Source organism: Leucopleurus acutus (genome assembly GCF_964270905.1).
Source record: "Leucopleurus acutus genome assembly, chromosome: 7".
Classification (NCBI taxonomy): Eukaryota; Metazoa; Chordata; class Mammalia; order Artiodactyla; family Delphinidae; genus Leucopleurus; species Leucopleurus acutus.
The window spans coordinates 30,648,821-30,669,866 of record NC_139150.1 but is presented as its reverse complement, the minus strand read 5'-3'; the positions used below and the strand labels follow the sequence as shown (position 1 = coordinate 30,669,866).

General features: G+C 41.9%; 1 protein-coding gene across 1 annotated transcript; it reads right to left on the bottom strand.

The window, feature by feature from the left end:
- Positions 1–2,695: 2,695 nt before the first annotated feature.
- ALDOB (aldolase, fructose-bisphosphate B) lies at positions 2,696–16,161 on the bottom strand. The gene is made up of 9 exons (XM_082843024.1): positions 16,029–16,161; positions 11,388–11,509; positions 10,379–10,590; positions 9,287–9,341; positions 8,183–8,343; positions 7,205–7,288; positions 6,158–6,332; positions 5,541–5,740; positions 2,696–3,225 (listed from the first exon to the last, which is right to left on the bottom strand). The coding sequence occupies exons 2-9, from the start codon at positions 11,497–11,499 to the stop codon at positions 3,130–3,132; spliced, it is 1,095 nt and encodes a 364-aa protein (XP_082699150.1). The 5' UTR covers positions 11,500–11,509; positions 16,029–16,161; the 3' UTR covers positions 2,696–3,129.
- Between the last annotated feature and the right edge of the window lie 4,885 nt (positions 16,162–21,046).

Genomic DNA, 21,046 nt, shown 5'->3' with positions numbered 1-21,046 from the left:
CTGCCTCCCCAGAGGACTTTGCAAATCACACTAGCCTAAGTCTCACCTACTGTTTATGTGACCTTGAACAACTGCCCTAGCACAATGAATGCCAGTTTCCTCCATTGCTGCTGTGAGTGAAATGTAGGTGTCAGCTGGAGTCTTTTACCCCAGGACAGCTAGACCAGATAGTCTCGAAGTTCCATTCCTGATTTGCCTAAAGCCTGCTCCAAGATTTCTGCAAGTTTTAGAGGCTTATATTCTCATTGTCACAGTTGGCTTCTGCTTCTGCTAAATCAATTCACATTATGAATCATTATGAGTCATCTCAGCATCTTGTTTTTGTAAAGGACGATGTGGACTCATATGTGGAACTCAGCTCTCCCTCTCAAGAAGACAAATATGTTTATACGGTTGATATTTCTCCCGTTCTCAAAAGTCTTTTAGTCACTTCCCCACAATTCCACATTGCCCTAGCTTCTCCCTGCCTTTTCTCTTTCCCCTCCTTTCTCATTTCTTCCTTTCTCCTCACTCATTTTCCTGCCCCTTCCCTCCCTTCTCTCCCTCTTCCTTTGCAGAGCAAAACCAAATTCCTCTTTTATTTCTCCCAGCATTTAGTAATTTTTTCTTGGCCTCGGCTTTTGCTCCTTATGCCTTCAAGGTATCGTCTTCTCCCAGTGAATTATCGAAGTGTTTTCTCCCATGAAGGCAGTTCCTTTTCTAAGAGTTCCTTCCCTTTTGTCACCCTGTGATGTCCAACCTAAATGTCACCTTCTCTCTTTCTGCAGCCAGCCATACTGACAGACTCTCCTCTACACTTCCCAACCCCCAGTCAATGGCATTTGTGTTTCTGGCTTAGCCACTCAAACTTAATTGTCTGGTATGCAAATACCATGGCTACCCTAAAGCCGAAACTTCTTTTAATTACTTTCAGTGCCTACTACCAGGTTTTATTTTTAGTAGGTGTTCAATAACTACTAGAATAAATCTGACAGTGTACCAAAAGCTAGGACGTAACTAATATATTCACTCAGTGATCACACAGTTCATAGGAACTGCAGTCTGTAACACTTGTCTTCATATTACCATGAGTGAAGGAAATTACTGGGGTTGAGGTTTCAAAGACAACTGTAGTGCTTTAGTCAGGAAAATATATCAGATGATAGCCAGGGAAAATGCATTATATAAATCCTCATGCTGAGTGAAATGTAATTCAGCCTTGACCAAAAGACATAAATAGCTCAGCCTTGATTATAAATTCATACCCAACCCATAAATGAGAATCTGAAAGGTTTCTTTACAACTTAGGGTCAGTGATGCTGAATAAGCTCTAGATAAAAATTTTCTGGCAGAAAAGCTTTGTCACACCAGGTGTTACCAGCATTTAGGACAGCTTAGCACATCACCTACTTGCTGACTGAGTGGATGAATACAAAAAGAAATGTAAAAGACCTATAGCACTGGTGGCAGAGGTATTGAACACTGCCTGTTGCCCTGCCCTTACCTTCCTCCATGGCCATGTGTCCATTACAGGAGAAAGAGACCGGAATTCTAATCTCTCAACTCTATCCTAAACCCCTAAATATATGACCATCAGCAATTAATTTTATTTTTCTATGCTTGGTTTTATCATCTGTAAAATGAAAGCCTTGGGTTAAATGACCTCTAAGGTAGGTCTGAATTGCTTATATATATATATATATATATATATATATAGTAGTTGTTTTTAGACAATACAGATATGTGGAAATAAAACACTCAAACATTGTAAGAGCATGTATGTAAAAATCTTCCCTGTGCCCCATTTCCAGGTCTTTTTCCTCAGAAGTCCTTTTGAACGAATTCTGCTTTATTATTCCAAATCATATGCTTATGCCTCTATTTCCTAATTTATTTACTCTAAATAATACCATTTATCTTTGTACTCTTCAAGACAAAGAATTTACTACCTTCTCCTATATCTTAATTATAGGTATGAATATTTTAATGATTTATATCCATTTCCCTTGTTACTTTAATAGACTTAAAGCACTGTTTGTTTTCAAAGCACTATTTCTTAATCCATCAATTTCAAGTAGTATCCTGACTCCCCACTAAGTAAATTAGTGTTCCCTTTGCTTTCCTTCACTTCTCCTCCCCCTGAATTTCCCACCTCCTGTCATTTACTTTTTTTTCCACCAAAATCATTACTTTTATATTGTCCAAAGTTATAATGTTTAAATTCTCTCTTGTAACTATGGTGGTCTTTAATGCTTTTTCTATAGGTTAATTCTGAAAACTGGAAGTCAATAAGGTATAATTATGTGAGTATTTCTTACTGCAAAACTAGGCAGTGTGCTTGGATATGCAGAGGAAGATGCAGTCCTATGTCACCAACCTGGGCCACTTGAAGAGGAAATGCTCCAAGCATCAGAGTCACAGTGATTCTTTTATTACACTCCATATGTTGCTTGAAATCATTTGACATTGTAGCTTGCTTCACATTATGAATAGCTTTCATTTCTAAATACCCTCAAACTTGAAATCTAGCTTGGTAGTTCTCAAACTTGGCTGGAGCGTGGCCTGAGTATCTGGGTTTTTAAATTTTGGTTATTCCAATGAGTAGCCAAAGTCGAGGATCCTGACCACTAACATCAGTCGCGTCTGTGGAGTCTAAGGTAATGAAACATATTGAGCCCTTTGAAAGCAAGAGCAGAAAGTAAAACCTGATACAAACTGAAGGTTTGTAGAACATTTTATTTCTTTTTTGGTTGTAGCTGTCTCCTTCATAACCTACCACTGCTAGGACTGTTTAATAAGACACAATTCTCTGCACTCAGCTTATGAGGTGTTTCATTGGTTATGTGGATGGACAGTTGATACTGTTTTAAAGTTTATTCTTTTCTTAGATGGATACTGTGGGCCATGGGGAGCTGGAAGTGTTGTAAGGAAATCACTGTGTGAAATTTCATCAGATCCTTGATATTCAGACTTAGGTTTCAATAACTGATTTTTTTCCTTGTGTCTAAGAACTTAACATGCATTGTGCTTCCAGTAGTTCCAACCTAATTTTGTCTAATTTCCAGGGTCAGTCGAAAGGTCGTTGTTTCCTTTCTGCCCTCCTACCAAGACACCTAGAAGCGCCAGAGCCTGGCTGGTCGGCCTCAGATTCTAGTAGGTATAGCAGGCTGTGAAGAGCGACTGGGTAGAAGCAGCACCAGAAGAGCCCGTGTGAACATACTGTCCTTTGGCTGCCTGGCAGTTAGCCTAAAAAACAAGTGTGATAGAGGAGACCGAGTTAGAGCAACCCTCTGCTTGACCCTCTTTGCTTCTCATTTGAAATCAGCTTCACCTTCATGTGAGTTTTCTCTGTACAGTGATTTTGCTAAATATTGCTGCTGATACCATTCCTTTCCTTCTATAATGTTACTTCCTTTTTTTAATCCCAGTTTTCTGAGCATTTCTCAGGCAAGCCTGAGGTTTGTGTTACTGAGAAGGTTTCTTTTTAGTACTAACAATATTGCAACAACAGTACTAGAAATTCAAGTTAAGAAACTTCTCACTCATAGTGATAAGGAAACGGAAATTTCAGTCCCAATTTGGGAACCTTGGAATAGTTGAAATAGTCTGCTAGAAAACTGACCAGACATAAGGTCAAGCATCAAGCAGATGCAGCTAAAGCTTTACTATAGCAAAAAAAATTTTTTTAATACATTTTCCATTTTCTACCTATATTTGTCCATAAGGATATGTAATTTTTATGTAGTTGTTATCATAATATCATTTGATACCCTGTGTAAATTCCAATTGAAGGTGAGTTAAGAATTATGAAACCTGTAATAATACTCAAATGCCACTTAGCAGTACCCCGTCTTCAAGTCTCTGTTGCTATTGTCCAATCTCTCCAGGACTTATTTCTACATCTACAGTGATTTTCAAAGTTAGGTTTCATGGACTTAAGCACTTGTTAGAAATGGAAATTCTCTAGCTTGACCCCAGAGCTTCTGAATCAGAAACTCTGTCGCTGGGTCCAGCCACCTGCGTTTTAACACGCCCTTCAGGTGATTCGGATGCATGCTCAAGCTTGAGAACCGCAGCTCTAGATGATAAACTCAGCATCCCTTCTTCTGTGTGGATGACCCTTCTGAGCCTTACTTTCATAATCCCTCCATCCTATTAGCTGTATTAGCTTCCCCCTCATCAGCCACACACCAGCACAGCCATATCCATCATCATCACAAGATAAAGCACTACTGTAAAATCTCACACCTCTTTATGCCCCTGAGATGATTTTTTTAGCTTCTCTGTACCCTTCCTTTCCTTTAGTGCCTCATCATCAAACTTCTGGCTACACCTGATTCCTTGCCCAGTCTCCTCTGTCATAAGCAAGCCGAATAAAGCTGTCAATCAAATTTTGGTACTGTTTCATCTCCCTGTTAAATTTGGATTCTTCAACCCTGCTCTTTCCCATTTAGGTTGATATGAATCTTGCTACATGCATAAGAGAGCTATTAGGAACGTTCAGGCTCTAAGTTAATGTACCACAAACTCTCATTTCAGCTGCATCTTGCTTGATGCTTGGCCATAACCTCTGGTCAATTTCCTAGCAACTACTTCAACAGCTATTCCAAGTTCCCCACTGTAAAGACTGAAATCTCCATACCCTTATCATTCTCAACAGATGGCCTCACCTGTAATCAGTGATCAACCATTGCATCTCTCCACCTCTACAAACCTGATTCCAAACCCATTCTGTCTCTTCTTTCCTATCTCTCCCTCCTTTCTAAGACCTACTCTGCCACCCATATTTAATATTTAGTCTCATGCAGTACTGTTTCCTCTAAGTCCTTGTCCTCTTCTAATCTTTAATCTCTCCTCTGACTCCTTCTGCTTTACAGTTAAACGTGACAATCTCTCCTATCTGGCTAAACTCTAAGCTCCCTGAAGGCGGTGGCTGTGTCTGCTTTGTTCACCCCAGTGCTTGGCTCCTAGTAGGTATTCAAAAAGCAATTTTAGTAGCTAAATAATACCATCTTTTGTCCTCATTGTTCCTGGTAACCTTTCTGTGTCTTTTCCTGACAAGCGTCTTGAATGGGCACCTTTCCTTTACTGACCCTGTTTTGTTGAGGGTCACTGATATGCCCCTCAATGACAGTATCAGCCTTTTCTCTGCCTTAATTTTTAATCTCTTTGTAGCGCATTGTTGTTGACCTCTTGAAACTTCATTCATTTGTTCCCAGAATCCTTGGTTCATCTTAATGTATTATTGCTGCTTGTCTTGGTGGCTTCTCCTCTTCATCTTCCCAAAATAAAACGTGCCCCAGGTTCACTCCTTGGCCCTCTCATCTTCCCTCTAAAGTGTCTCTGTGGAAACTGTCCTTCAATCTACCATCATCAACTGTACTACCAGTGCAGATAATTCAAAACTCTGCAGCCTTAACAGTCCTACTCAGCTCTAATGCCACATTTGAAAATGCATGGTAGACAACTCCCTGGAAATACCTTCATGGCCTGAAGAAAGCAATGCAAGCAGGCCCCAAGTATCCACTTGATCAAGTAGATAAGAGGTAGTAGCATCTTACCAGGGCCCGCTTCATAAAAGCCTCCTGGGTTGCCTTCTTGTTTGCAGCCTTGCCACTCCAGGCAGCCAGTGCACTGGCCTGCAGGGCCCGTCCATAAGAGAAACTTAGTTTCCAGGGCTTTGGTAGAGGGCAAAGGTTGATAGCATTGAGGTTGAGAGTAGCATCCTCTTCACTCATGCCACCAGACAAAAAGCAGATGCCTGGAAGGAGAGAAGCCATTCCACTCCACTAGTCCCAGTATGTACCCTGCTTGAAAAAGCAAGGAAGGAGCCTGAAAGAAATGTAATGTCTCAATCTTTCCTCCAATTGATTTGCATGGGACTAGGTTGGAGAAATTAGTTTGCCTTTGTTGAAGCTAGTTGGACTAAGGAGAGAAGGGCTTTAGTAAATAAGAGGGCAGTGAAATGTTGAGGAAATCAATGGATTGTGTGCATTTGGACAGACTCAGCATAGGTGGTATCACGGAGTTCAAGAGGGAAGTGCTGGCTGCATGTGAGATATCAGAGGTCTATTTCATGGCTAGAAGCAGACTACTCCTGGACAAATGCAAATGCTTATGGCACTCCTTCAAGGAATAAGGACTAAGACCTCAAGTCAGAGAAGAAAGAAAACCTTACCAGGAACAGCTGCAGGAACAGTACGGTAGAGAGCTGTGACAGTGGCCATTGCCACCTGCTCTGGAGTATACTTCTTGGTGGAGGCATGTCCAGCAGTTACCATGTTGGGCTTCAACAGGGTGCCCTCCAAGTAAACATGATGGTCATTCAGGGCCTTGTAGACAGCAGCCAGGACCTGAAGGACAAGAGGCCCAAATAGGTGAAACCTAGAACCAGCCGTAGAGTTACCTGACCTTGACACTTCTACACTGCAGGGACACAGGATGAAGGAATTCCCATACGTTACTTGGCCAAAGCTTCCCAACCAGCCCCTAGGCTCAGTCAGGGTAATGCCTGCAAACCATAGCCATTGAGCACAGCCAAGTTGGCCTGTCCCTGCTGCCCTTCCCCTAACTGCTCACCGCATGGACTACCAGCATGGCTGTGCTTCCTAGAGGCCCTTCACTCCTTCCTTCCCATTACTCCCTTTGGTCAGTTAAACCTGCCTTAATTTAGTTAGTTGGGGACATGTAAACTGGCCTCCATTCTCCATCCCCATAGAAGCTGAGTGATCATAAAAATAAACATTTTAGAGACAGAAGTGCTTTCAGATCTCATTTCAGTCCACCTCATTTTGCAAGAAGAGAAACTGAGGACTCTCTTACTCTCTTACAGATATATTGTGGCTAATTTAAAGTAACATGTGAAAAAATTACTTTCTAATTATATTTTCTCATGGGAGCCTCAGCTTATTTTAAAGTTTCTTAGTTTAAACATAATGGAACTGAGGTCCAAAAAGGTAGTATGACTTGCCCCGGGTCCCACAGCTGGGACCATGGATGCTCAAACCCTAATCTTGGTAATGCAGTTCCTGTGCTTTTTCATAAGGAGTGTACCATGTGCCCAAAAAAGTACAAGGTTTGATAATACCTCTTTACCTTCTCAATGCTACACAATGATTCTAACTGTAGAATACCTCATATATAACAGCTGATATATGTTAAGTAACAACGGTTGTTTAAAACAGATTTTTCAACTGGCATTGGGACCTTTATATATAAGACTTACCTTCTCAGTAACATACTGGCAATGTTCCATGTCATGGTCTCCATCAGCAATTACCTCTGGTTCAACAATGGGTACTAGCCCATTCTAAAAAGGAAAATGGAGTGGACAGAATGAAGCTCTGTTCACTAGGATCCTTTCTTTAAGAAGGTATTTAACAGTTGTAATTGGTACAAGGTTGACGCTCTTATGGAGATATAAATATAGGTGACTTAAAGGCAATGAAATTTAATGGGATGTCTAGTAAGCATTTGTGGCTTAGCCAAAAAAGAACAGTGAGGGAAAAGAAGTTTTCCTGGAAATGGGGTAAAATAAATTCAATTTATTTTCTTAATTTCTATATCTTATTCTAGAGACTAATCTAGCTAAATCAGAACCTAGCTGTCACCCTTTTAGGGCTGTCAAGCTTAAATCACCAATAAAGATGCCTCTCGTATGAATTAACTAAGGAATTCAAGCAGAGTTTACAATTCTGACTGGGAAGCTCCAGGTACCCAGAACTCAGGTAACCTCAGCATAGCACCTGCACAAGCAAATCAGACTTAACCTGGATCCCAGAGACACTTCAACATATGTTGGAAACTTTAGCATCAAGCTACCATCCTCCAAGAAATTATATGAATTGGAACCAGATCAAAGCTGTCACCCTTGAGCTGGGGACTTAAGAGGATCATGTCCTTGGATGCGGTGGAGCATAGACAAGCAGATGCCCTGCCCTCAAGAGCCTATGCTTTTAAGACTCAGTTTACAGTGCTTTGGTAGAGGGCTACACTTGATGGCATTTGCCTTTTGGACTCATAGTTGACTTGTGGAACCAAATCTTACCCTACTACACCTAGTAAAAGCAGTGAAAAATGCCATCAGGATATACTGGTGAGAGAAAAGGAGGGGGATCATGTGTGGTTACAGTAAAATTAGGAAGATGGGCTTTGAAGAAAGCTTTCGCTTCCTGTATTTTAGCCCAAAGGGAAGGAAAAGCACCTGCTGACAGATGCTGGCATAGCGGGCCAGGGTGTTGGCATTTTCCTGGATAGCAAGGTGGGATGGACACTGGTTGTCAATCTTCAGCACAGCACGCCACTTCCCAAAGTTAGCACCATCTTTCTTATACTGAGCACAGCGTTGAGAAAGGCCATCAAGCCCTGCAAGTCACGAGAGAGAAAGGCTTCTTTGCACCCCTGACCGCTGGGGCTGCTGATAAAGTGAAGTTCACCCTTGGCTTAGCTTTCAGTCATACAGCTTGAGGACCCAAGACATCCAGGCAAAGAAATATTACATCCAGCAAAGAAATGAACATCCCAGTACTGAGCCAAAAGACCTGGGTTAATAAATATGGTTTTGATATATAATACATATTGGATAAGAAGAATAAAGGGAACTAATATTTATTTAGTACTTACTTTGCTCCAAGGCATGATTCTAGGCATTTTGCACACCTTATCTCATTTAATAATCATAACAAACCTAATAGCTGTTATACTGTTATGACCTAATAGTCATATTACACAACCTTCACAGTTGTATATTCATTTTGCAGATTTGGAAACTGAGGCTCTGAGAGGTAAAGTAACTTCACCAAGTTTGACAGAGCTGGGATTCAAATTCTGCTTAGATAATCCAATGCTATGGTTCATACTTGTCTACTTGGGCAGTGATGTACCTTGCAAAATTATATCAGCAGTAAGTGATGGAAGCAGCATTCAAACCCAAGTGTGTCTGATCCCACAGCTTGGACTCTTTCCTCTCTACTGATACTAGATTTTTCTAAAATAATATTCCCAAGTATAAAATATCTTCTCTGTGCAAGACACTGTGATAAGCACTCTATGTGCATTGTCTAATTTAATCCCCACAACTATTCTGCAAAGTAGATATTGTTATCCCATTTTAACTGAGACTCAGAACATTTAAGTGACTAGCCTGAGGGCACACAGTTACTAAATAGAGGAGCTGGGGCTGAAGAACAGGTGTGTGGCTCTAAAACCAGTGTGATAATTCATATTTTGTTTTCCCTCTATCACTTCTTTGCTTCCTTCATTTCTGGCATACACTGGCATGATTCATATCAGTGGGCAATGTCCTTACCTTGAATGGTGGTTTCCTTGTTTGTTCCTGCAAGGGGAGCACCTCCTTGGTCTAACTGTGAATATAAATAATTAACAAGTTATTAGCAGGTGTCAGGTATCTCAGTAAAACACAAGCAGAGCCTCTGGTGCTAGATATTAGTTCTCATCTTTCACAAACCAAGGAGTTGAATTAGGAAGGTATTGTATATTAGGCATTCAGGGGACACAACTCAGTCCATAGCAGAAGGGAAGTTACCTGGAAAGAACAATGTAAGACTGTCAACCCTAAGAGGAGGGAAAGTATAGAAAGCACAGGGCTGGAGCTTGGAAAGTAAGAAGTAATCTCTTAGTACCTGGGATGCAGAGGTACCATGTAAGAGCCACTTCCTTTAAATTATTCATTCATTTATTCAAGAGACATTTATTGAGCACTGCACATGCCAAGCCCTATGCTATTACAGGAGATAAGAAGAATAAGGATGCAGCCTCTACTCTCAGCATAACAGAGGCTAAGGTCATGAGCCCAAGAGGTAGACAGTCTGGGCCTGAACTGGCTCCAATTTTGCCTTGCTGTGGGCAAATTACACTAGTTGTAATTCTGTTTTCTATCCTCATCTCTAAAATAGGGATAATAACTGAGTTTACCTCCAGAGGTTGTGAGGAGGAGTAAATGAGTGCTTGGAGTTGTAAGCACTTGACAAATACTAATGATCACTCGAGAAGTTCACGTAGTTTTGGAAGACCCAGTTACAATAGAACAGTAAGTGTTTTAACAATAACAGCTATCATGAACTAAATAATAAGGGTGTGACAGGAACTGTTTTACAAACTCATTTCATCCTTATAAGAACCTGATGAGGAAGGTACTATTATTCCCATTTTAGAAATGAAAAAATTGAGACACAAAGAGATTAAGTACCTCGTAGAAAAATGGTTGAAGGAAGAGGGTACTGGAAAGGTCTAGAAGAGGATCTGGTTTTCAGTGGGAAGGGGATGATGGAACGGAGTGAGAAGAGCAATTAGATGATGAGAGTGGTCCTCAGTGTTGGCCGTGACTCAGCCACTGTGTTGGGAGTGGGCCTGTGGTGAGGTGGGAGCGAGATGCATTCACCTTGATTCCCACCACGATCCCTTTTTCCTTGAGGATGTCTCTGAACAGCCTTCCTTGGCTGTCCTTCTGGTACAGGGTCTCATGGAAAAGGATCACGCCCCCAATGCTCTGGCTGATAGAATCATCCACGGTGAAGAGGATTTCGCGGAACTGCCGGCGGTTCTCTTCAGTGTTCTCCACCTTGATCCTCTGCAGGCGGCTCCCCATGGTGCCTATGTGGGTGAGTAAAGGCAGCATAAGGAGCAAGCCAGGGGCTCCCCTGCCGTCCTCCTACATGCCAACTAGTGACCCTCACCAGGATGGACAGCAACACCGTCTTTTTTATTCAGATCATCAGAGCTCCTGCCTCGTTTTCTGTCTCCCCAGGGAAAGACTGTTGTTGCTGTCAGGATGCTGATGAGGAAGTGCATGGTCTGGTCGTGTCAGGGTCAGGGTGGAAGCCACCATGGGGTCCAAGTGGGACTGCACGGCCCTCAGGCCTCTCTGGTCCAGCCCTGATCTGACTGGATATACAGACAGTGGAAGGAGGGGTAGGGCAGGCTCTTGACCTCTCTGGCTTCCATAATTTTATGGTGGGCCATGCAGGCCACCGCAGCTCTCCCATGTGCCATCCTGAGCTGCTCTCAGTCACAAGCGCTGCCCTGTTCCTGATGTGGACGTTTCCCTACTCTCAGTGCCCTTCCTTGGCTGACTTTACACTGACTTGTCATTAGCGGCAGAGGTCTCATCCTGCTTACTGAGTTCCTGGCCTCGCTACAGCTTGGATTCAAATGATCCCTGGCAAGGGGGTCTTAAAATGGAGGGCTTGAGCCTGTTTGCTTGGTGTTCAGAAATGTGCCTTCTGGAACGACAAGACTCAAAAGGTCTATGCTTACTGAGTCTTCCGCTCCCACTCCTGTGCATATAAACCTTTACTTCCTCTGAGAGGAAAGAGAATATGATTATCAAGTTGCCTTTGCTAAGTGTAGAATCAAGAGTATGGTTGTTGTGTGATGCTTCTTGCACTCACCTACAGACTCATCTGCAGCCAGGATCCCCTTCCCACTGGCAACAATGCACTGGGCAATTTCTGAGAGCTCCTTCTTCTGTTCTGAAGTGAGGGCCGGAAATTGGTAGGCCATCGTGACAGGTCTGGAAAAGAGTGCAGGAGAGTTAGCTGTGAACAGAACTGTGGGTCGCTCAAATGGCCTCATGACCAAGACAGCAGGTGTGCAGAAGAGCTCCATAGGCCCCTCTGACATTTCTGGTCCATTTCCACAACTGGCTAAATAAATGAGGTCTGTTCTGTTTTGGGTTTTTCCCCCTTAAGCCTAAGTAGCTGCGATTAGCCATAATGGATGAAGGTGGGATGACAAATTTCATGGTGATCCTGAAAAGAATGCCTTTCAGGAAACTTTTGGGATCACTGATCCTGAGACCGAACCAGCTAATGAGTATCCACTTAAATCTGACAAATAGAGGGCATGGCAGTAATCGACTATCTCTTTATTCTATGGATTCCTGGTACCATCAGGGGTTGGATGGCTTGAGGCCAGGACAGTGAGGCTTTCAGCCTCTGCGGCCATTCCTCACTTTGCTCTGTTAGCCTGTAGTCCCCCCAGAGTATTCTCTAGGCAGCAAGCTTGAGAGGAGAAACCACTATTTGCCCTTGAATTTAACCTCCCTTCAACTTTGAGACATAGAGGGTGGGGTGTGTCTCCTTTTTCTTATATTCAACCACCTATGAGACCGTTTGGGGCAGATGCAGAGGATTTTCCCTAAGTATTTCTGGGCTGGAGATTCCCGTTGGCTCTAAGGATGCTGACATCATATGTTGATTCCTGCTCCAGTAATTCGCAGCTTCACTGCTTTAGCAAGGAGAGACTGGCTCAAAGATCCCCTATCCAAGCAAGTTCTTAGCAGTGGTCATTTGAAGGGGATCATTGCTCGTGTTCGGCCGCCACTTTGGGCTAGTCTTGAAGATGCAAGCTCACAAGACTCTTATCTTGGATGTAGAAAGAATGGTTTTGCATAGGTTGGATTATCAAAGAATAAAAATGGTAGTAAAGATTATCTTGAGCGATTTCCTATCCAACCCTGTGGCCTCCTCCTTTCCCCAGTCTCCTCTCCCCTCATACACTCATACACAGGGTAGATGCCCTGTGTCTGCTTTCTACTTTCTGGAAGCCAAGGGACACCTCAGTTCTCTTTTGATCCATTCGACAATGAGGTAACCAGGACAGGTATTATCTTCATTAATTAATGAACAAGCTAAGATTCCGAGAAGTTAACTGACTTGTCCAAGGTCCCAGCTAGGATGAGGCAGAGTCCCCCACCCAGTTCTCCTTCTCATGGCAAATTGATTTCTTCACATTTTCTGTATCCCTTCAAGGTAGGCTCTCAGAACTCTGTCCCTTGATATGAGAAGTCAATGGCTACTGAACTAATTCCTGAGACGGTATAACTAATGGCGCTCTTACTGTGGCTACTCTCACTTCAATACTTAACCCCAAGGAATGGAACCACGATGCTGTCATTGGGGCACCAGGACAGGTTAGTGGGCAATGATTTCTAAAGATGATTTTCCAAGGCCCTTCACATCCCAGCCAACTGAAGATAGTATTTCTTCTGTTTATATATTAATTTCTAAATTGTAGTCAGGGACTGTTAGCTTTGGACCTGGCTACCAGATCTTCATGGCAGATAAAAGCCAACCTGAGGTTGGTAACCTTCAGGCCAAAGTACAAATTTTCTCTCAGTTTAGATATCTGCACAAAGGAATTGACAACTACCAAAAAAATAATGATGTTTCCTTAATGAAACAAAAGGAAAACATAGCCCAATAATAGCAAATGATCATTTATTGCCAAGCACTCTGCTAATCACTTTACATGCACTATAAAATTTATTCCTCACAATAATCTCAAAAGGTAGTCAGACTTCCCCCTTCTCCCACCCTCTGCCATGTAATAGATAAGGAAAGAATATAAGACAGTTTAATTATTTGTCCAAGGACAGATAGCTAATAAGGCACAAAGCTGGGATAAAAGGCAGTACTAGTACTCCCTCTTTCAAGTAAAGAGTGAGACTGGTGAAAGGAATTGGCCTTTGGATGACTCTAATGTCCTTGATGACACCCCCAGAGTACCCAAAATCATTGGGCTGTGGATCATTATCCCCACATCACATTACCAATTCATAAATATCTGACACGTTCACATGGAAGTAGATCAGACAGACCTGGGCTCAAGGACCAGCTCTGCCTCCTCTTCACCGGGACCATGGGCAAGGTGCTAACTTCTCTGAGTCTTAGCTTACTATGGATTAAATGGCTATAATATCTGCTCTGGTTGTCTCACTGCCAAATGGATCACATGTAACCTGTGAGCACCCTGCTCATTGTAGTTGCTCAGAATATATTTGTTGAATCGCATGATAAACATGAAGAGGCTTTATAATGCATTATGAAAATGTCAGGTATCAGTATTTCTCTCTTTTTTAATTTAAAAAAGTAATTGCCTAAGGGACTTCCATATTTCTGTTTACTACCAAGCTATTTTCTTCAGTCTGAGTGTGCTGACTCAACCAGAAAAGAAAAACAGAGAAAAGGTCAAATTGAACAAATACTGTTTATGAGAAGTTAAACTTCTACAGAGGGATTAAAGTTCTGTACCACATCAGCACAAATGTTGCTTTCCTGTTAATCATAAAACAGGGTCACAGGCCACTGTTCACCACTGGAAGAGAGGAGGCCAGCTGGAAGTGGGCAATGATAGAGAATGATTTCTGTGCCCCTAAGCCTCTGCTTACTGAGGTCTCAAGCCAACTTTTTAAAAAGTGTGACAGGAAGTTGTTCGCATTATATGATTAAGTAAAAAAGCAAGTTTCAGAAAAGTATGCAATGCATAATATCACCCTTTTTTTAATTAAAAAAATGGTATACACACATACTGTTCATGGGTCTATATAAGCAGATAATAACCACACTGAGGTTACTCCTGGGGAATGAAACAGGGTGGGGTGACTCACAGTTCACTTTATGGATTTTTTGTAACGTTTGATTTATCAGTGAGTAAGTTTATATATTACATTATTTACTTTACATAATATATTAACAGGTAATATTGATATATATGCAAATCTGGGAGAAGGTTGTGAGTACAAACATATATGAATAGAGGGCAACCACAGAAAAACAGAGCTACAAGTGATCTCAGAGATATCTGTATCAACCCTGCTAACTTTAGAGATGAAGAAATTGAGGCCCAGGAAGAATATGTCTGATGCCCCGTCTAAGTTGTGATGTTTCAGGACTGTAAATCACATGCTACTGGCTTATGACTCGGAATTCTTTTCCCAATCCTTCTTTAGCAGAATAACAGATGAAATCCTATAGTATAATTCTTTCTGCCTTCTTTGAAGAGGTTCTGTGAAAATATAATAATTTGTAAAATACCAATATTTAACTCCTGGAGAAATATAAGGGAGTAGAAAATCCATTTGCTTCTCCATGTACAAGGCAGATAGATTTTCAAGAAGACATACATGAAGGGCTTATTCACTGAAAGCCCATGATTGTCAGGCACTGCATGCAGCACTTTTTTATAGACAGATGCAGGAAGATGCCCACAGCTTCGTTACATATCTGATGCCACAGTGGTTAAGTACAGTGAGATGCTCCAGAACAGCCTGATCCTTGGAGCCTTTGAACACACATGGAGCAGCTCAGAAAGAGACCTGAGTGTTGCTCTTTCCTCTAAATTGGCACCTAAGCCAAAGGAACTCCTAGGTTTACAGCAACTACACTCCATTCCCTGCCCCAGCACCTCAGGTCTAGTCTGGGCCTGGGTTGTCTGCAGATGAGCCTTGGCTAAAGTGATGGTGGCAGCAGCGCTAGAGTCCCTGCTGGATCCACATTAGCTGGATCCACATTAGCTAACGGAACCCTAGGTAACTATGTAAAGAGAAGTTTATTTTAAAAGGCAACATATCCTCACCTATTCTTCAGATAGTAGAACAAATGTACCAAAATACATCAGCAGCTTTTGATTCCAAATATCTGAAGCTGTAGGATCTTCGGAGTAGGAAATGTTACAGAAAGTATCAAACAAGGGAAAGTTTTGACAATTCATAATCAAAGGACGACTATACTCTGTGATGCCTGTTCCATTTTCTCGTTTGAGCAGTGGGTGAAGACGAAGGACAAAACAGGCCAAGAGTTCATTTCTGTGACAAAGAAACTTCAGTGCTAGTACTAGTAGGTGTGGGAAGAGAATGAAGAAAATGACATAAGGCGATAGATAGTAAATAAATCATCGGAATAAGCAGTTGTTATGGAGGGAGTAGAAATGAACAGGAATCTCAAACACTGAGTAGAACCCAACCAAACAGGAGTATTCAAGATGTTTTTCCTTCGCCAAAGCCTCAGAAGAGCCCTCCTACAGGTAACACTGGTAGCTGGCATCAATCCTGAGCATTTGCCACCACTCAAAGAGCCAGGGGAGGTAGGGAGAAAAACAATCATTTCAGCAGATCACCACGTTTTCAGCCACCATCACATTTTTCCTGAAAACAAAAGCAAACAAACTTTCCCCTCGCCAGGCTTAGCGCTATCATTAACCCCTGACTCCCTGGTGCAGTCCTGAGAGACAAAGGAAGTTCTTTTACTTACAGTCTGAGAGAGGAGAGTGCTCTTAGATCTATCAGAAGCTGTGGATGAGGCAGCAGCTGCCAAACAGGAGGAATCTTCAGGAACACACAGTTTTTATAGACTTCTCACCCAAGGGTTTTTTTTGTTTGTTTTGTTTTTTGTTTTAACTTTTACCCTCCCCTTCCCACCTTGGCCTGGTAGAGAGGTGTTTAACCAATAACTCTGATTGGCTCATAAACAGCCAATCCTTCTAATCATGCTCACACACTCTCTGTACTCACAGAATGTTAAAGCTATAAGGGACACCTGGAGACCTTGTAGTTCTCAATCCAGACTCTTCATTTTACAGGTGAGGAAACGGAGACGCAGAGGATTAGGATCGATAACGCAGTGAGTGGGGGACTGGGCTCTGGAGTCCACCAAGGAGAACTGGGAAGTACGTTAGCTTAGCTCCAGCACTTACTACACACATTACCTTGGTCAAGTTTTTTTCACTTCTCTGAGCCTGAGTTTCCTCCTCTCTAAAGTGGGATCTGAATTTCACAAGAGCATTAAGTGAATTTATAAAGTACCTGCACATAGGAGGCATTCAAAGATCCTTCCCAGTTCCCCCAAACCAAGCTGGGCTCCCTGATGTTTTTAATGTCAGAACACAATATCTTTTACTCTATTCTCATTCTCTCTCAACCTGTACATTTTTGTCTTTAAAGGTGGTAAAAACTAGAATACAACTTAAAGTGACTGATGCAAGCCATCAGCTCCCCTAGTTACAGCACTGTCTAGGTACAAATTCATTCTATAGGGTTTTTTCTCTGAGCATTAAACCAAAATCTAATTCAAGAAAAGGCAAATAAAAATAGTGTATGCTTCCTGAAGCAAATAATCAAATAAAAGTAGTGGAGGAATCTAAGAATAATGGAATGACCATGATCACAGGAAAGTATACATTCTCAGGAACACATTCCTTTGGAATAACTCATAAAATAGGAGAAAAGACCCTAAAAAACCAAAGTGCTCTATGGTATAAAGTGTAACACTATAATGAGTGAAATATCAATGAAATGAAGGAAAAAGAAGCAGGGAGCTGGGTTGTCTAAATAGAGCTGAAGCTCAGACAGCTTCTATAAGTGAAGAGTGTTAGACATTGAAGGTGATTACTGAAGGAAACTGAAATGTTTGGAGCACAAAACTGAGGCTCATTTGTCTGGGGAAGTTTGGCCAAGGCCTGTCCTAAGGGTAACCGAGCGTTAGACCAGCTGAAGTTCCCGTCAGCTCTCTTGACTCCACCTGCCTCCCCAAGGCACACGTTTTGGTTTCCCCATCTCCACCTGGTGCTTGATTCATCAGACCGAGATGATTGATCTGGGGACATGTGAGATCTCATCAAATTTGATTTTTGTTAAAGGAGAAAGGAAGAATAAGAGGAGGATGCTGATGAAAGAATGGAGACTGGGGTTAGTGATCATTGTTGGGGGCCAGGGCTAGGGTGGTCAGAACCATAACTGAAACATTTTACCTGCTGAGAAATGTATGGTAGAAATAATTTTCCTTAGGCTACTAGTACTAATTATTCTTGTTACAACAATGACAACAATAATAATAGCTCTTCTTTGAAGTTCTGTGATGCACCTGGTTCTTTTTATATATGATCTCTAATCTTAGCACCTCTCTGAGGAAAGGTTTATTAGCCCCACTTTCTGGATAAGGAAACTTTGGTTCAGAGAGGTCAAGTAAACTCGCCTAGAGTCACAGGACAGGTAGAGGGAGTGCCTGTCTCACTGCAAGTCAGTGGTCTAAAGCAGAGCTGCTTACGTTTTGGTGACCTCAGACTGCAGAGATTAGTTCTTTCCCTCTCCACCTCCCAGCAGCTTATAACCTTGGACGTTAAAACTATATTAATCAGGGAAGAATGACTTGCATCAGCAGACCTAGAGGGCCCTGATCTGCTGAGCATCGCTGCACGTGAACAGCAGACTGGCCAGGCATGTCCGAGGAGCATAAGTACACCTGTCCCTGAGTGGTGCCGCCTGCTGCTGCTCCCATGGCATCAGCATTTGGCCACTTCCAGGGTCTGATGTGCAGCTGAAACTCAAAGTTCAGTAAAGCAAGGATAAGGCTTAATGGACCTTAGAGAAACAGCAACTCCTGAGGAACACAGACTGCTTGCAGTTTTGGGTGTTTTTTGGTTTTTTTTTTTGCGGTATGCGGGTCTCTCACTGTTGTGGCCTATCCCACTGCGGAGCACAGGCTCCGGACGTGCAGGCTCAGCAGCCACGGCTCACGGGCCTAGCCGCTCCGCAGCATGTGGGATCCTCCCGGACCAGGGCATGAACCCGTGTCCCCTGCATCAGCAGGCGGAATCCCAACCACTGCGCCACCAGGGAAGCCCTGCTTGCAGTTTTTTAAGTCTCTTAACTCAGTAAAATGTTCAAAATTGATATATCATGATATGTGGACTTGGAGGCTGTGAAACATTGTGGAATCCCCCAACCTCTTTAGTCCTCAGTTTCACCATCTGTAAAATGGGCTAGTAATGCCTCCATCAGAAACTGATTAAGAAGGTGAATGAAACAACACAGGACTAGGGATTTAGTACAGTTATTTCATTAAATAACTGGATCTGAACGTATAATTCTGATTTAGAGGCCTCCGAATGCAGACTCTTCTCACAGGCAATAATAAGATGGTATCATTCAGGATCATTACTTTCAAAACCTCCAACAACTGCCTCATTTATTCTCCACTGTCTGCCCCACTCTAGATACTTCCAATTTGAATATGATTTTTACATGAGTTAAATGTATTCATGCACAGTATGAGGTCTGAGTCCACAAACTTGCACCTGCAAATAAATCTCATGTTTCATAGAGTTATACTCACTGTAGTATTAGTAACATTATAGACAAAGAACTTTCATAAAAACGGGCTACATCTACACAATGCAAGGAAGAACCATGGATGGATCAACATGACATTTAAAAACATCATTTCTAATTTGTGGGACAGACATTTTCTTACTGTATTGCAACCTGCTTTGGTGGCTGGGATGGTTTCAGGACCCTGAAACCAGCAGTCACTATCTGGGTCACAGAGGTAGGGCTAGTTGTTATCTCAGCATATTTCACAAAATTGTTATTGAGGTTCTGTGTGTACGGCACTTTGTTAGCTACAGGGACCTTTTGTAGAGAATAGAAGATGAATAAGACTGGCCTGTTCTCAAGAAACTTATAAGAGATGGGAGGAGAGGGTTGAGGTCAGAATCAAATTAAACCAAACCAAGTAAGAGAACGTACATGAAAGTATCAAGAGACAGTTGTGGCAGTGGTTGTTATTGCAGTGTTCATGGAAGACTCTATGAGATACATGACTGAAAAGTCTAGATAGTCTGGATTTTTACAAGTCTAGGTCATCTTCCATATCAACTGATTCAGCCCATCAGACTATAGAACCTACGTGGGTCTCCCCAGCATCCGGCACCATGCCTAAAGCACAGTAGTCACACAATCAATTTTTGTGAATAAATGAATCAATAAATATATGAATGCTTTCTCATCAATCTCAGAAAAGTCTGGAGTAACTGTCTTATAATTCTTATCCCAGAGAACTTTGAAATAATTAAGAGGTAGAATATGACCATTACTTTTTTCTAAAACTATACTAGGTTCTGAAAGCTCTTCTATCACTGTTTATTTGGAATTTCACAGACATCCAGGCTGCAGCTCCCCTGAAATGGTACACATGAACCACGGCCCCCTCTTCCCTTCTAAAAAAAATTGTGGTAAAATACACATAATATATAATGTACCATCTTAACCATTTTTAAGTGTTCAGTAGTGTTCATACATTTACACTGTTGTGCAACCAATCTCCAGAACACTTTCCATATTGCAAAACTAACACCTTATATCCATTAGACAACAACTCTCCACTTACCCCTCTACCAGCCCCTGGAGACTATCTTTCTACTTTCTCTCTGAATTTGACTTCTCTACGTATCTCATGTAAGTGGAATGATACAGTTTTGTATTTCTGTGACTGGCTTATTCACTTAGCATAATACCCTCAAGTTTCATCCATGTTGCACCACATGTCAGATTTTCCTTCTTTTTAAAGGCTGCATAATATTCCAGTGTGTGTGTATACATATCATATATATATATATATATATCACATTTATAGGATATAGAGATAGAGATTTAGATATCACATTCTGCCTATCTCTTCATTGGTCTGTGGACACTTGGGCTGCTTCCACCTTTTGGCTATTGTGTATAATGCTGCTATAAACATGGGTGTACACTTATCTCTTCAAGACTGTGCTTTCAATTCTTTTATGGTCCCTTTATTAATTTAGCAGCTTGATTGAAGAAGAAGTCACATACTATACAATTCACCTATTTAAAGTGTACAATCCAGTGATATTTGGTATATTCACAGAGTATTAAATGTCAGTTTGTAAGAGAAATGTGGTAGGTTTTTTAAAAGCTCAGAATCTGAGGGTGTAAATTTAAAGCATCAGAATGAAGCCCAGGGGCAAGAGCCATCTGGGTGCAGCAGCCATGGGGATGGAAGAGTCAGGGATCACCTGCATTGCCTCATGGTGATTTTTTTCTATATCACTGTGAAGTCTGAATTCCGTGTATTCTAGGAAGACTAGAGTGCCTGTGTATGCTTATGTATCTCAGGTAAGTAACTTTAAAGTTATCCAAACTCTAGGGTTTAGAATACCACCCCCTTGAGACTAGAGAGAAAACTGAAACTTGAAATGTGATAAAGAACTTGAGGTTTTCCTTGCCTGAGGAAATGTGTATGTGCAGTTAGGATGCTGCAGAGGCAGAGTGAATTGGAAAGAATGGGCTGGAGAATTTCAGAATTGCTGAGTGAGCAGTACTTATCTGACAGGAAAGAGTTACACTGTTGTCAGCTGTGGCCACCACTGTCATTTTCCCCTAGTCCCTCATGGTGGGTTGTTTACTGCTTTGTCAGTGTTTTCTCTCGGTCTTTTGCTCAATCATCTCAAAGTCCATTTTTTCTCTCAC

Excerpts from the sequence above, each read along its gene's own strand:
- ALDOB (XM_082843024.1), bottom strand. The coding sequence starts at position 11,499 with ATGGCCTACCAATTTCCGGCCCTCACTTCAGAACAGAAGAAGGAGCTC. Across the intron at positions 10,591-11,387 it reads GGCTGCAGATGAGTCTGTAG|GCACCATGGGGAGCCGCCTG; the intron begins GTGAGTGCAAGA and ends TCACCCACATAG. Across the intron at positions 6,333-7,204 it reads GCCAGTATGTTACTGAGAAG|GTCCTGGCTGCTGTCTACAA; the intron begins GTAAGTCTTATA and ends CTTGTCCTTCAG.